The sequence below is a fragment of the Athene noctua genome, chromosome 30 (assembly GCF_965140245.1).
Source record: "Athene noctua chromosome 30, bAthNoc1.hap1.1, whole genome shotgun sequence".
Lineage (NCBI taxonomy): Eukaryota > Metazoa > Chordata > Aves > Strigiformes > Strigidae > Athene > Athene noctua.
This window is the reverse complement of record NC_134066.1, coordinates 2,941,647-2,957,102: the sequence shown is the minus strand read 5'-3', so window position 1 is coordinate 2,957,102 and position 15,456 is coordinate 2,941,647. Positions and strand designations below refer to the sequence as shown.

The 15,456-nt window shown below is 66.6% G+C and overlaps 1 protein-coding gene across 6 annotated transcripts; it reads left to right on the top strand.

Moving 5' to 3' along the window:
* The first annotated feature begins 52 nt into the window (after window positions 1-52).
* On the top strand, window positions 53-15,121 carry RNF41 (ring finger protein 41). Of its 6 annotated transcripts, XM_074929773.1 has the most exons (8): window positions 53-201; window positions 1,954-2,134; window positions 9,062-9,184; window positions 9,950-10,062; window positions 12,155-12,426; window positions 13,042-13,177; window positions 13,357-13,460; window positions 13,825-15,110. In XM_074929773.1, the coding sequence occupies exons 4-8, from the start codon at window positions 9,973-9,975 to the stop codon at window positions 14,174-14,176; spliced, it is 954 nt and encodes a 317-aa protein (XP_074785874.1). In that variant the 5' UTR covers window positions 53-201; window positions 1,954-2,134; window positions 9,062-9,184; window positions 9,950-9,972; the 3' UTR covers window positions 14,177-15,110. The 6 variants fall into 6 exon arrangements, with proteins under 6 accessions (XP_074785874.1, XP_074785875.1, XP_074785869.1 ...); XM_074929774.1 differs by lacking the exon at window positions 9,062-9,184 and having other exon boundaries at window positions 12,215-12,426; window positions 13,825-15,121; XM_074929768.1 differs by lacking the exon at window positions 9,062-9,184 and having other exon boundaries at window positions 13,825-15,106.
* Window positions 15,122-15,456: the final 335 nt, after the last annotated feature.

The window sequence follows — 15,456 nt, the reverse complement described above, 5'->3', positions numbered from 1 at the left end:
CTACGCCCCGCCCCGCCCCCGGAGCCCGCCCCCGACCAGCGAGTTCCGGCTCCGCGGCGCCGCTCGCCGGTCAGGGCGGCGCTTCCGGCGGGGCGGGGGGTGCGGAGCGGCGCGGCGGGGCCGGGCGGGGGGAGGCGGTGGAGGCCGCGGCCGCCCCTGAGCCCCGCGGCGTCCCGGAGCCGGCCCGGGCCCGCGCAGGCGGTACGTGAGGCCGGGCCCGCGCTGAGGGTGAGGGCGGCTGCGGGACCGGCGGCGAGGAGCGGCGGGGGGAGCCCGGGGGTGCCCTGGGGGCGGCGTTCGGGGCTCTGGGGACTGGGCGGGCGCGGTGCGGCCCCGGCGGGAGCGCGCGGCGGGGGCCCGGGCCGGGGCGCGGGGGAGCCGGGTCCGGTCTGACCGGAGGCCGCGGGGCGGGGGCCGGCGAGGGGCTGCGGAGGTGAGGAGGGAGCTGGGGGGGGGCGTGAAACCCCCCGGGGCCGCGGGGGGAAGCGAGGGGGGGCCCGGAGCCCCGGGCGGGGGGGGGGCAGCGCTTTGTGCGGCCGCGCCGGGGCTCGGTCTAGAGGCGAATCTCGGCTCCGGTCGGGGGCACCGAGTCCTGCCGCCCCGGTGCGTGCCCGCGCTCGCAGGGCCCGGCTCAACCGCGGAGGGAAAAAAACCCCGCCGTGGCCTGGGAGGCGCCGGGCCCACCTGATGATGCAGCGTCGTAAAAACCCGCCGGGACGGCACCAGCCGTTCCCCGCCGCGGAGGGGCGGCGTTCGCTGCGCTCAGAGTTGCTCCCGCGACGCGATCCTCATCCTCCGGGCGCAGCTGGGGAGCGGGGATCCCCCGCCGGGGGCCCGGCCCGTCCGTCTGCTCGGGCAGGGCCGGGCCCCGCCGGGATGCCGGTAATTAAATGGAACGAGGCTTAATTGGCGCCGAGGAGCGGGCGGCGTCCCGCGGCTCGTCCCGACCGGCAGCGCCGGGGCTCGGCGGCCTCTCGCCTCGCGGGAGGGGCCTCGCTCTGTTTTAACGGATAAACGCGAAAACGGACGGAAAGGCGACAGCATCAGCTTGGCTTTTTTCTCAATAATAATAATTAATAATGACAAAGCGGCTCGTGGTGGCTTTGGGGCCGGGTGTCGGTGTCCCCCGTCACGGCGTGGTGACGTCCGGGGTGTTTCTGAGCCGGTTTTATCCCTGTTGCCGAGACCAGCAGATAAAACCGAAGCAGTTTTTCCGATTCGGGCTTCCCTGCTGTCAATTTTTGCAACGCTAGAGCGAGCAGAGGAGTTGCGAGAAAAATTTGGATTTGTGTCAGAAGATCTTTAAGGTGGCGTTTGGGGGAAAACTATTTTTAGCAGGATTGCGTAACTTAAAAGCAGAGACTTTACCTACCAGGCAAATATTTCGTTCCCTGCCCACGAAGCGCTCTGCGGCGCAGGGATCCTGCTGGAAACCCGCTCGCCCCAGCTGCCCTCGGGGGCCGGCGAGGGGGGGCCGAGGCGAGCGGGGCTCTGGCCGAGGGTCGAATTCCCGGAGCCGCCGGGAGGGAACCGGTGTTCTGGGACGTTCTGGGCGCTGGCCCGGTCGTGTTCAGCCTGGGGCGGGTGTCGGGGTGCGTGAGGGCTCCCTGAGGCCGGGGGGGGCCCTGCGGGGACCCGTGTTCTTCCCATGGGAATTCCGAAGGTGAGGCAGAGTCGGTGCCCGTGGGGCCGGAGGGGGTGAGGAGCGCCCGGGGGCGCGGGGCTGCTCGTCGTGGCGGGGCCCTGCGGGGGCTCGTGCTGCCGCTCCGTGGTCCCGCGCGGGTTCTGCTTTTCCGCAGAGCCGCGAAGGCTCTTCGGGGGCTGCAGGTTTCTCTTCCGTGGGGCTGCACCCCGGGTTCCTGTGGGGGGGGAGCGAAGGGCCGAGCTCAGCCCCCCCCCTCAGCTTTCACCAGGCTCATCTTTCCCTCCTGTTTTTTTCCTCCCTGTGACTAGATCTGTCCTGTCTGACCTCATGACTCCTGCGTGGCAGCGGCTCTCGGCCCTCAAAGAACGACGTTTTAAACTGTAGAAGAGGAAGGGGAAAAGATGGGCCTTTGGGAGCATCTCCCTGAAAAGAGTAAACCCAGCCCAGCCCTGCCTCTTCGCCGCTTAGGGAGGAATTCTGCCACGGAAGGTAAATCGTGTTCCTCAAAACTTTCTCCATCTGTGCGTGGGGGATGAGTTTAAGTCCTTCCTCCGCACACGTGGAGCCGCCGACACGTGAACGGCCACAGTTACATCAGCACTTAGAGGGTTCTGCTTTAGATCTCAGTGCTGCTGCTGCCAACTTTGGAGCCGTATTTATCTGGAAGCTTTGGTGTTGCTCTGCTGGCTGAAGGGTCCCTGCGTGTCCCGCCGTCCCCTGCTGCAGCTCGCGGCTGCCCGCTCGCCCCCCGACGCGTTCCCTGCTCGGGGATCACGGGCTGCTCTTGGGTCCGCGCGGGTGGACGCGGCTCTGGCTCCGAAGCCGTTAAAGACCCTTTTTGTAAATTAACGTCTACGGGGAAATAGCGAGATCTTCCTTAAATCTGAGAGGTTTAAGATAAACCCTGCCAGACTGGCTCAGGCGCTGCCCCTGCCTGATCTCTGTACGCTGCTTCCACGGGGTGCTCTGGGAGGGGCAGACGCTGGGGTTCCCGGAGCGCCCTCGAAAGAGCGGGGTGCCCCGGGCTGGCGGGGAAGGGGCTTTGTTAACGAAACCCGCTGACGAACCTGGGGCGCTGGGAAGGCGCCGGGAGGCTGCAGAGGCCGGGGGGGAGCCCCGCAGGTGGGAGCAGCGCTGTGTCGCGCGGCCTCTGCCGAGTGCTGGGGCTTCGCCGCAGAAAACAGGGCACGGCTCTGCTGCGGGACGGTTCCCTGAGCACGAGGAGATCCCGCCCGTCCCGCTGCTCTCGGCCCGAGGCGGAAAGCTCCTCGGTGCCACGTTGTGGTTCCCACGTTGTGGGCGCTGGGCTCGGGGGTGAGGAACATGCAGCCCCCCAGAAGGCGCCTCGGGGCTCTCGGGGCAGCGTCTTCCTCTGGTCTTGCCGTGTCCGGGTGCGGACGCGCCGCGGAGCCGCGGTGCCACATTCCTCCGTGAGCTCTGGGGCCTGTGGGATGTGTCAGAGCTCCGCGGGCGCCCGGCAGCGGGTGACTCGGGCGGTTCTTAATGGGAGTCACAGGACCTTGGTCCTCATTCAGCCTCGGTCACTGAAATCCTGTCCGCGCCCGGGGTCAGTTTGGGGCCCCGCCGGGAGCCTGGACGGGATTTTTTTGGAACCCAAAGACTTGCTCCGTGTCGCGGATTCGAGTGCTGGGCGCGGCGCCCGCAGGTGTCCCCGGGACTCTGCCGGGCTTTAGTGACCCTGAAGAGCTTCCCCGAGCCAGGAAGGGCCTTGCTGGGCCAGAGCCTCCAGCCCGGCTCCGCAGGGGTTAAGCTGTAGCAACTCTTCGTTTGTCCTTGCACCCGCTACCGGGATCTGCAAGGCGGGCAGGGCCTCGCCGTTGAGGCGTTTTCCTCCTATTGTACAACCCGAAGGATTGTTTCTCCCCGTTTGATCCTGTCTGCTCCGTGTGCTCGGGCTAAAGCTCCCTCTGACTTGAGAGAGGCTTTTTTAAAAAAAGGGATTTTTTAATGTTCTTTTCCTTTGGGAAGTTTTGCTCTCTGGACGCGCGCTAATGTTAAACAGAAGATCAATGCTGGAGAAAAAAGTCTTTATGGGAAGAGCTGTTAGATCTGTATGCTCGATGCTTTTAGCTTTTAATTAGCAAGTAATGAGTAATATTTTTATGGGTTTTGCCTGTGGCCTCTTGAATCAAAATAGTATGTACTAAAACTTTGTGGATTACGGTCAGTCATTCCTGAAGTCTCTGCTAACTGGTTAAAACACTTTGAGGAAACGCCTCCACCCAAGGAAGGTTTTAGGCCTGGGGGATATCGGGAGGGGCTGCGGGGAGCTCACCGAATCCACCGGGAAGGAAACACGGCTTGGAGAAGCAATGAATTAACTCATGTCACCGTTGTTCCAAAACAAGGACGTTAGCTCAGCAATTACATTGGAGCAGTGGTGACCCTTTAAAGGATTAGTAAGTGAGAATCAGGGGACTAGTTAGTGCCAGGTAAATCAATCAAACCCAACTCCTTGGTGTCGTTGTTCCCCTTGAGCCCGGAGCGTGGCTCCGCTGCGGCACCGTGCGACTGTCGGAGTGTCTGATCGATTGTTTTTGGTGGGGAGGGAGCTGGTGCTCCGTGGTGTCATTACTGGGGTGGTTAATTATGCACATGCCAAGCAGCCGGTGGTGTGCGTGCAGGCAGAACTGGTTTTGGTGTAGCTGCTGCTCTTCACCAGTTACTCCTGACGGAGAAGCTGGAGCCGGGCAGGGGAAGCGACTCCTGGCCCACAGAGCAGCTCTCCTCCGTGCCAGCGGTTTTTAAGCTCACGGCTGTGGGTGTCTCAAACGTGCACAGAAATTCCTGGGCAAACCACTAAACCGTGCAGGCAAGGCAGGTGCCAACCAAATGGGGAGAAGCTGAGGAAGAGGCAGAGCCGGGGCATGAGCCTGGTCCTGCGGCCACGGAGCCGCGTCCCCAGAGGCTGAGCCCGGGCATCGCCCGTCCCGGCTGGGCTCTGACCCCGCTCGGGCGAGCCGCGGGTGGGCGCGGGGTGTGATTCCCTCCCAGAAGGGTCGAGGTAAGGATCCGAAGGGCCGGGCCGGGCCCGCGGGGCGGTGGGGAGGCGCCTGGGCCCGGCCCGGCTCCCCTGGAACCCGGCGTCTGCTCCCGCCGCCTTCGCGTGTCCCTGACGCGCCGCCCCGGGGGGATGTGGCAGCCGGGCCCGTGGTGCTGGCGATTCGCTTCCAAAGAAGTTACGGAATGTACGCGGTGCCAGCTCGTCCTCGCTGTCAGACCCTAACAAGGCCCGGCGGAGAGCTCGTGCTCCAGATTAGGGCAGAGCTTGGCTTCGAGCTCGGCCCGCGTGCGGGGGGGTCGCTCGGCCGGGGGCGCGGAGCAGGCGCTGGGCTCCTTCCCGCCCCGCGGTTCCAAACTGGGTCGCTGGACAACTAGGTCAGGGCGAGGGGCTCGGCCGGCTCGGGGTGCTGCTGCGTGTTCGCCCTCAGGATTGTTGTTAGTCTCCGGTTTCAGGCCGCTCTTCCTCCCGCCCGTGACCCTGGGGGCTGCTGGCGGCGCTGGCTGCCGGGTGCCGGTGCCCCACGACTGCGGTGGCTCTGCCCCGGGCCGGGGTGGCCGCGTGGTGGCCACTGCCCTGCAGTATGTGGCTTGCGGGGGCCCGGCGGGTTTGTGGCAGCTGCGCTGTGGAACACCCGGGGCTGGGGCGCTGGGGGTGGCAGGAGGCAGGCGAGGAGTCGCCGGGGCTTGGCAACCCGGCTGCCGCTGGGTGGGGGATCCTCGGCTGCGGGTCGGGGGGTTTCCTGCGACACCTCACGGGGTCGGGTCAGTCGGGAGCCGCTGTAGAGCCGCGAGGCGCAGACGCGGGCTCAGCTCAACGCTGAGACTCTTCTGTCTCCGACGTGCTTGGCTGAGCGGAGCCCTCGCGCCCCAGCCCGATCCCATCCGAGCAGCTCCCGGCCCGCTCCGGGTGACGCAGCCCCCGCAGAGCCCCCGCGCTGCCACCCGGGCCCGGCGGGGCCGCTCCTGCCCGCTCCCCCGGTCCCTCTCCTGCTCCGCTGCCTCTTCCCTCGCCGGGACCCGCGGCCCTGGGAGCGGAGCCCGTCCTAAACGGGTGCAGACCCTGGCGCCTGGGAGCCGATTGCCGCAAAGCTTTGACTTCTCTAAGCTTCTGGGTCACTTTTTTTCTCCCTGGAAGCGTTCCAGCAGCAGCAAGGCTTCCTCGGAAACCCTCCAGCCCCCCGAGATGTTCGGTGTTTGCTCACAGCGGGGAGACGGAGACGGCAAAGCGCGGCGCCCCGGAACACCCACCGCGGGCCGGGGGCAGCTCGCTGGCGCCCTGGCTCCCACGCCGGGCTCAACTGCTGCACAACAGCCCCTCTTGCTTCCATATGTTGTTTTCTCTCCCTTTCCTCCCCTCCCCCTTGCTTTCTGGTTTTAATTCTCTTTCTTTTGGCTCACAAAGCTGATGAAATTAGGAAAGATTATTAAAACCACCATTGCTCACAGAACAGGTTTCTTCCGAGCGGTCCCAGCTGCGGCTCTGGTATCTGTTGGCAACACTTGCATGGGAAATAGTGAGAAAATGGTGCCTTCCCTTCCCTGAGAACCAGGCGAAGCCTGACGCTGGGGGCTTCCAGGCTCATTAAGTCTGATTTGTTTTGTTTGTTTTGTTTTTAATTTTTTTTGAGGGATTCTGCCGGGTGTTCTGTGTTTCCACGGAAGGGATGGGCTTCCCTAGTGGACTGGCACCGGGTCCCGCAAGAGGCTGCGGGCCGGCGGGAGGCAGCAGGGCGTCACCTTTGGGACTGAACACGAGGCCCCGGGGTGGTCGCTGCGCTTCGCCCTGCCCTTGCCTGTGCTGACTCTCATTTTCCAGGCGTGTTTCTTGCTGGGTGTCCAGTGGTAGGTGCCGGTTCCGCTCCCACAATCGTTCTCGCCGTTGTCGTTCGCTGTGGGCGGGGCTGGTTTGTCCCTGAGCTCCGGCCGTGCTGCGGCTGGGTGCTGCCGCTTTCGGCCCCCACCTGGCCGGGGGCCCGGGGGCCCTTTACCTGGGCGAAACTCCCTCCCTCCCACTTGGAGCCCTCAGCTCCCGGGAGCGCCCGCAGCCGCCGGCCGGGGCCAGGGCCGCTTTCCCGGCAGAGCTCTGCGGCGCTGGATCCTCGCCCCGGTGGCTCGTGGCCCCACGCAGCGACTGGCCGGGGAGAGCTGGCGGGTGCTGAGCGGGAGCGTGGAAGCAGCACCCCGGCTGAGCCGGGCTCCCCATGCCGGCGGAGCGGGAGCCCCGAGGTGCTGCCTTGCTCCAGGCAGAGAGTTTGGCTCCGCCGCGTCTCTGGGACCCAGCGGCTCCAACGTATTGTGGCAAAAAGGAGGGAACATGTGCTCTGGGGGCTGTGCAACAAATCCACGGGCTCCCATGCAGACAGGTTGGGTTTGGTTTTTTTTTTTTCAAGGAGGAGGGGGAAGCTTTTTTAAGCCATTAATTTTCCTTTTGTCAACAGAAAAGATTTTCTCAGCAATTCAGTTTTCCTCTGGGGGCAGGAACATTCGTTATCGCGCTGGCAGGCGGCACAACGTTGCCACAAAGAGCCGAGCGCTGTGGCTGCTGCCGCCGACACGAGGACGGGCAGATGCTCTGTGGGTCGGGGCAGCCCGGGCAGAGCAAAGCCCCTTTTTGCCCAAGATTTGGAGCAAAACCGCAGGGCGTTGGGTATGTCCCGTGACAGGGCAGGGGGAGCCGGCGGCGACGCTCTGCCTTGGCTTTTAGACTCGTATTCGCCTGTTTACGTGTCGGGTTTTGGGGAGGGTGGAAGAGCAGCACCAGTCAGGCCGGGGATGAGGTGCTGGCCCCCCGCCCCGTGGCACTGGGGGAGCTGGGGGGATCCTGCCGGGGGTGGGACAGGCTCGGGGCTGTCCCCGGGGCAGCTGGGGCTCTAACCAGTCCTCCCCTTCCTCTCCCCTCCTGCCCCAGGGGCCTGTTGGAGCCTTTGTCTGGGCTGGTGGATGCTGAGGAGGCTTTGGGTTAGGGCAGGAACGTCCCAGGGCTCTTGACTTGCTAATGACTGATCCTCTCGATAGCGGAGCCCTCGTTGCTATGTAGATCTCTGCTGTGCTGGCACTCGAGGTCCCCAGGCCAGGAAGATGAGAATCTACAAAGACAAGGCAGGAGCTGAGGAGGAGGGAAGCGGGAAGGGGGGCAGCAGTGACTTCTCCCGCGTTCCTCTGTCTTCGGGGCTAAAGCCCAGTTCTGTGCCTGGGCTCTGGTCTGAGCGAGTCCCCTGCCCCGCCCCGGGGAGGTGCTGGGGTCCAGGAGCCCCCCGTGTTTGGGGGGGGTGGCTTGCCCCGATGGGGCACAGCGGCCGCTGTTCCCTGCCGCAGGCGTTTCCCGGGACGGGGTTTCTCTGGGTCCTGCTCGGGCCCCGCTCCCCCACGCCGCGTCGTGCCCGTGGCGCAGGCGCTTCCCCCCCCGGTGCACGAGGGCCCCCGCGAGCCCTGCCCGGAGGGGTTTTCCGAGCTCTTTGTGCCTCGGTTCAGCGCACGGTGGGTCCCCGCTCTCATCGAGCGGCCCCGTGCCAGCGGAGCTCGCCCCCGTTAGCTGGGCGATGGCTCCTCCGGGGAAGGACGCGAGTATCGGGTGTCCTGCGGGGCCGGGTCGTTGGCTCAGCTCCGGGCCTGGCAGGAGGGACCCGGCTCCATCTCCCTCCGGCGTTTGCAGGTGCGTTCGGCGCTGCCGTTCCTGCCTGACGGTCGCAGCGGGTGCCCCGCGCCCCGACGTGCTGGCAGAGCCCCGCGGGGGCACCAGGGGAGCAGCTGGGCCGAGCGAGGAGAAGAATTCAGACTCGTGCAGGTGCTGGAATTTTTCTGGAGGGAGTTTTGATGTGGCTCCCGTGTGGCAGATGGCGAGGCTGGCTTTCAGTGCTCATGTTTCACCCTCCGCTTGGCGCGTTCCGTGTCTCGCCCAGCTGTTTTTTTGCAAGGGCGATGCTGGAATCTGGAAGCAAAAGACGAAGCCCCGTTGCTAGGGAGCGCGGTTCTGGTGCAGCGGTGCCCGGCGCAGCTCCGCGGCGCTGCCCGAGCAGGGGCAGAGGACGGGGTGTTCGTGGGGCTGCTCTCGCGTCCGGAGACGCGCCAAGACGGGGCAGGAGCTGGTCGGACTGGGCCCAGCTGCAGCGCGAAGCCCCTCTGTGACGGGGGCTGCGTGGGGCCGCTGCTGGCCGGGAGCTGCTGCGCCGGGTCCTCCGCAGCCGTCTTTGCCCTCCCCGTGGTTTGAACCCGACGTGAGTCTGTGGGAGGTGCTGGCACTTGCAGTGCGAGTGGCCCGTCGAGGGCTGGGAGGGAATTTGGGTCCCTCCCCGGTGCGGGGAGCAGCATCTGTCCGAGGGCGCGGGAAGGTTCGAGCAGCCGGAGATTCCTTCTCCCTCCAGCCTGCAGCCCTTCGTCTTATCTGACTTGCAGACGCTGACACGGGGACTTTCCCCAGCCCGGCCTCTGTCGGAGGAGTCTTTTGTCTGAGCCTGTTGTGGAAGCAAAGAATCATCCACACGTGGAGCTGATTTAGTGTCCGACTTCCAGTGTCCGGCGAGTTGAATAAAGTCCCTCCCTGCTGCCCTTGGGGAGGGTCCCGGGGACCGACCGGGGAGCGGCCGCGGGCGGCCGAACGCTTCAGCTCCTGGCGGGGTGCCCGCTGGCCGGGCCCCTTCCCGCTGCGTCCCCCCCTTTGGTGTTGGCGGGGAGGGGAGAGCCGGAGCCAGCTCGAGCCGCGGCGGAGCCGGTCGCTGCGGCTGTGCCAGGGCAGGGCGCGAGGTCGCCTCTGGCAGAGTGTGGGAACCTGACCGGCCTTCCCTGGGGAGGCAGAACGGGGCCGCGGGGCCCGGGGGCTGCTCTCGGGGCTGCGCACCCTCCGTGCTGGGAGCAGGAGCCCCGGCAGCTCCGGCGAGTCGCGGGGGGATCCTGGTCCCGGGGCCGCCGCGGCGTCCGGCTGCACCCGGGAGCCCCTGGCGCTGGGCTCGCTCTGCGGAGGTGCCGCCGTGCCCTCCTCCCCTCTACAAACCAAATTAAACCGTGCAAATAAAACAGCCCAAAAAACCAAACCAAAACCCCACAAGTAGAAAAATCGCAGCAGGGCTGGTAACGGCGCGTGTGGGAGAGGAGCGGTGCGCGGCGCGAGGGAGCAGCGGTTCAGCACACGCTTGGCCACCAGCTCCCACCCTGCCCGGAGCCACCCCAGCTGGTCACACTGGGAGGAGAGGGGGGCAACTGGGGAACTGGGGTGCTGTGAGGGCCGGGGCCTGCCCTGTCCGCACGCCGTGGGGCCTCTGACTGCTGCTCCTCTTCCCTCCGCAGGGTTCTGGCGTCGGTGATGAGCGATGGGGTATGATGTAGCACGTTTTCAGGGGGACGTTGATGAAGACCTCATATGCCCCATCTGCAGCGGGGTCCTGGAGGAGCCGGTTCAGGTACGTTTCTGTCTGGGCACTGGCTGTGGCTACCGAAAGCCTCCGACTGCAGGTCCAGGCTTCTAGATGTGTCGGTGAGGTGACGGGCGCCGCACGCAGCGCGTGTCAGGCGAGCTCGATGGGTTCTGACCTTCCCTCCTGACGGCCCGAGGCAGCAGCACGGGTAAGGCAGGAGCACCGGGGGTAAAAGTCTGCGGCTGAGTGGAAATGGCCTCGAGTTCTGGGTCTGGGGATATCCCGGGGTCAGCGAGGAGGCGGGAGGAAGGGATGAGCCTGTGCTTCAGGTTTCCTGAACCTCTTCGTTCCTTACCCCCCTCTTAACTCCACCAAAGCCGCAGCTGCGCACGGGGACGGTGTCCCAGGGCAGCGACAGCAGCCGCGGTGCTAAAATCTGTCCCTGGCTGGGCCCGGAGGACGGACGGACGGACCCCGGCACCGCCGGGTGTTCGGTGGATCCTGCGGCTCGTGCTGCAGCTCGTGTAGCGCCCGGGGAAGGGAGGGGGTGCCGATCCCCCCGATGTCCTGCGCAGCCGAGGGGCCGTTGGACGGGGCTGCCCGGAGAGCTCCGCGTCCCTCCGCAGCGCTGCATCGTCCCCAGCCCTCCTGCGCCTCTCGGGGCCGGAGGGGCCCGCGGAGCCCCATTAGTCGGGGAGGGGTTAGTGGGGGCTTTTAGAGCCCCCCCACAGTGCTGACCCGAGGGGAGCTGCCAGTCCCTGCCCTCCCCGGGGTGGGGGCTGCGTCCTGCCCCCGGTGTCCCTCCAGGGGCCACGTGCTGGCGTCGCTCCGTCCCCTCTGCAGAAATCCAGCTTCACTCGAAATAAAACAGATGAAAATCAGAGTGAGCTAATCTGAAACCCGCACGCAGTTATTGCAGCCGCATCACAGAGGCTGCCCGAGGGGGGTCCCCGGGGGCTGTGGCCCACCCTGTGGCGGAGCTGCCACCTGCTAAGTCACGGGTGAGCGTCCTGCAGCTGCTCCTCTGCCCTGTCCGAGGAGCTCCGGTTTTACCGAGTCCCTCACCACGGGGACACAACCACAGGCCATCGCACGAAACGGGGAGAGTTGCACCTTTCTGGAGCAGGTTTATTTAAACCTCCAGCGCTCCCTCAGGGGGCTCAGCGCCATGTCCAGCCCCGGGGTTCCAGGGTCTCCAAGGATGGTGATTCCTCGGGGCTGTTGGGGCCGGGGGGTGACCCTCTGTGTGCCCTGAAACCGGTGTCGTTTGTGCTTGGTGACACTGGGGTACCCCCGTCGCAAAGCTTCACTGGGGGCGGGCACGGGCTGCAGTGGCTAAAAGGCCACAAGGGGAGTGGTGGGGCCAGTGGAAAGCCGCGGCCTCGGCGAGTGGGACTCCAGGAAAAGGAGACAAAAAAACCCACCCCAACCTGTCCCCGTGCCGGTGCCCAGCACGTGCCGCCTTGTCCGACACCGTGGGGCCGCTGTGCTGGGCCCGGTGCCTTGAGCTGCGTTTGCCACAGGGGCTGCACCAGTGCTCCCAGCATGGTCCAGTGGCCCGAAGAGGTGAGTCTGGGTTCGGTGTGGCCCCGCAGTCGGCGGCGGCTGCGCGAGGCGCTGGGGGAGCCGCTTGTTGGTGAGCCTCAGCCCCGACCGCCCCGGCCCTCCCCGCAGCTCGGGGCTTCTGCTCGGTGGGAGAAAGCTCCGCGTTGTCCGGAGAGCTGGCGCCCGTCCCGCTCCTCTCCCGATCCTCTGCTCTTTCGCCTGCGGCTTGAGCGCGAGAGCAGAGCCCAGCTGTGTAAATACAGTGAAGGAAACGTTCTGGTCTGCCCTGGAAAAATGTGTAAATTTACCATCCGGGTCCCTCTTGCCCCCTCAGCGCTGGCAGGAGGCCGCGGAGCGGGAGGACGGCTCTGAGGGGTCCCTGCCCCGTCCCGGGGGGGCTGATCCGCTGGCAGGGCCTCGGTGGGGCCGGGCCCGACTTCAGAGCAGGGACGGGGGAAGGCGGGCGCCAGCTCTGCGGGGCGAAGGTGCCGCGTAACGTGTGTCGGAGGCGCCTCCTCCCTTCGGTGCCCCCGCCGGGACGAAGGGCCCTTGTCCGCGGGGGTAACGCGCGGCTGCTCTCTGCCCCTCGCAGGCTCCTCACTGCGAGCACGCCTTCTGCAATGCCTGCATCACCCAGTGGTTCTCCCAGCAGCAGACCTGCCCCGTGGACCGCAGCGTGGTGACGGTCGCCCACCTCCGCCCCGTCCCGCGGATCATGCGGAACATGCTCTCGAAGCTGCAGATCACCTGTGACAACGCTGTTTTCGGCTGTACGGCCGTCGTGCGACTCGACAACCTGATGTCTCACCTCAACGACTGCGAGCACAATCCCAAGCGCCCCGTGACCTGCGAGCAGGGATGCGGGTGAGGAGGCCCCGGGGTTCGGTGCCGGAGCCCCCGGGCGCAGAGCTCGGGGCTGGCAGAGCTTCGGAGGCCGTGGTGCTGCGGAGAGGGTCGGGAAGGAAATTGAGTCAAACCCGGTTCCTTTTAAGCTCGGTTCAAAGTGCTCGGGCTCAGTGCTGGGCCTCGGCTCCCAGTTGGCTGCTGGAAACGGGGCACCGGGGCCGTTCCAGCCTGGGACAGGTTCCAGCTCCCCCCTGCCTGTGGCTGGAAGCTGGTGGCGGGTCCTCGGCACCGGTGCTCGGGGTGCCGACACCCTCTGCCCCCCTTGGGGGGGGACCGACCAGCTTGGAGACGATGGGATCTGCTTGGGTGGAGTCGGAGAGTGGGTCAGGCCCGTGGGCAGCGCCTGGTGCTGAGCCCTCACCGCTTCGGAGGAGGAAAAACCCCCAAACAAATACCCGGGGGTGGTTTGTTCCCAGAGCTCTCCCCAGGCTTGGCAGGGAGGGGAGGTCACAGCCGGGGCTCCCCGGGCCTCCGGGTTTGTTCTGGGTCCTGTTTACACACTTACGCCCAGTGCTCCGGTGTGTAACTTTCCGTAATGTGGGGCCTCCACCTTTTCCTCGTAACGCTCCGCAGCTTGGAAATGCCCAAAGATGAGCTGCCAAACCACAACTGCATCAAGCACTTGAGGTCTGTGGTGCAGCAGCAGCAGACGAGAATCGCCGAGCTGGAGAAGACCTCGGCAGAGCACAAGCACCAGCTGGCCGAGCAGGTGGGTCCGTGCGGGCCGGGGGCTCTCGCGGCCGGGTCCCTCCTGGGAGGCACTCGGACGCCAAACGCCGGCTCTGGGGACGAGGGGGGGCGGCTGCGGGGGGTGTCAGTCCCTGCCGCCGCCCGTGTCCGGGCTCGGGGCGCGCGTGTCCACAGCCGTGTCCCTCCCGCCCGTCGCAGAAACGGGACATCCAGCTGCTGAAGGCCTACATGCGCGCCATCCGCAGCGTCAACCCCAACCTGCAGAACCTGGAGGAGACCATCGAGTACAACGAGATCCTGGAGTAAGTGCTGGTGCTGGGCGGGGAGGAGCGGGGCAGCTGGGGGGCTGCGGGGGGGGTGAGGTGCCTCCCACGGTGAGTTTGAGAAGAAAACGCTCCCCAGGAGCAAGGGGGGGCTGTGCCGGGGAGCTGCTTGCGCGGCGGCTTCCGAGCGTTTTTGTCCTTCCACCTGCATCCTGCCCGGCAGCAGGAAGCTGCCGGATTCCTTCCTCGCGGGGAGAGGGGCTGGAGGAAGCGGCTCCTCATCCCGCCCTTTCGCCCCCGAGCGCGGGGCAGGCCCGCGGCGGCGCCGCTCCCCCGTTTCGGGGTGGAATCCTCCGGAATCGCGCCGCCCTGACGCCGCTGCCCCCGTCTCTGTCCCCCGCAGGTGGGTGAACTCCCTGCAGCCGGCGCGGGTGACGCGGTGGGGCGGGATGATCTCCACGCCGGACGCGGTGCTGCAGGCCGTCATCAAGCGCTCGCTGGTGGAGAGCGGCTGCCCCACCTCCATCATCAACGAGCTGATCGAGAACGCCCACGAGCGGAACTGGCCACAGGGCCTGGCCACGCTGGAGACGCGCCAGATGAACCGGCGCTACTACGAGAACTATGTGGCCAAGCGCATCCCCGGCAAGCAGGCCGTGGTGGTGATGGCCTGCGAGAACCAGCACATGGGCGAGGACATGGTGCTCGAGCCGGGACTGGTGATGATTTTCGCACACGGCGTGGAGGAAATCTAAGGATTCCGCAGAGAAAACGCCGCGCGCTGACGAGGGAGAGGAGGGGGAAGGTGCAGAGGCGGAGGCCGGGCGCAGCCGCCCAGAACTGCTGGTGCTCCCCGGTCGCCGACGCGGTTTCCTTAGGGCCCCGCTCCCCCGAACCTCTCGCTGCCGAGCTGAAATGATTAAACGCCTCTGGGAAACGCTACCCCCGAACCCCGGCCCAGCGCCGCGCGCGCCGCAGCCCCCCGCGCCCGCCCCTCGCAGAGCAGCTTCCCCGTGCCGTGGCGTCGGGGGAGAGGGGCAGCGGCCGCCCCGCGCAGCCCCTGCCCGGCTGCGGGCGCCTCTCCCGGTGTGAACCCGGGCCCGACCCCGCGGCCCCCGGCGGCTCCTGCCCCCCTCCCTGGGCTTTGCTCCCCCTCTGGATTTTCCTCCGCCTGCTCTCCGGGGTCTCTGCCTCCAAATGCAGCAGCGGGGGGCCCGTCCCCCCTCCCCGGGCTGGGGAAGGGGCTTGGCAGGGCCGGAGGGGGGCAAGGCGCCCCCCGGGGCCCCACTCGACTCGCCCCCCGCCGCCGGTTTGGCCCTTCCAGTGCACGGGAGGGCTGAGGGTGGGGGTCCGGCGCCCCGCAGCCCCCGGGCCCCTCTCCCCCCCCCGGAGGCAGCTCCCCGCGCTCCCCCCTGCTCGCAGCCCCCCGAGACGCCCCGTGTTCCCGGTGTTTGGCCCCGCTCCCCTCCGCCCTTCCCGCACACTCGTGATTGTGGCTCTGGGGTTGGTTTTGGGTTTTTTTTTTTTGTACTTCTTTCGGCTTTTTCCTGTTTTTATCCCCTTTTTTTTTTTTTTTTAAATTTTATTTTGGAAGTACCGTGGACAGGCCCCTCAGAACCTCGTTTTCTTGTTGGGAACTTTTAATTTATTTGCACTTGTTCGGGTGGTTTTTACCGTCCCGTCGCCGCCGGTGTCCGTCCCGCGGGGACTCACGGCATCAATAAACGTTCTGGTCGCTTTACCGGCCTCTCGGCGCCTGGGGGGGCTGCGCCTGCTCCCCAAAACCCCCCGCCAGGGACGACACGGGGAGGGGGGGGACAGCGGGGCTCAGTCCCGTGTGAGAGATGGGTGGGTTTTGGGGGGGGGGGGGGGCTTCTCCCCATCCCGGGGGTCCCTCGGATCGATAAACGCGTTTTTGGGGCGCTGCCGCTGCGGCTCCCCCCGGGGGGAGGGACGGGCCCCCCCCGCCGCGGGGCTCCGGGGGGGCGGCTGCGGGTCGCGGGTGCAGCCCCCCCCCCCCAAGGCGTTGTGCCCC

What these genes read in the sequence shown, in the direction of transcription:
- RNF41 (XM_074929773.1), top strand. Translation starts at nt 9,973, where the DNA reads ATGGGGTATGATGTAGCACGTTTTCAGGGGGACGTTGATGAAGACCTC. An exon ending in TCCTGGAGGAGCCGGTTCAG is followed by an intron (nt 10,063 to 12,154) that starts GTACGTTTCTGT and finishes TGCCCCTCGCAG; the next exon opens with GCTCCTCACTGCGAGCACGC. An exon ending in ACCTGCGAGCAGGGATGCGG is followed by an intron (nt 12,427 to 13,041) that starts GTGAGGAGGCCC and finishes AACGCTCCGCAG; the next exon opens with CTTGGAAATGCCCAAAGATG.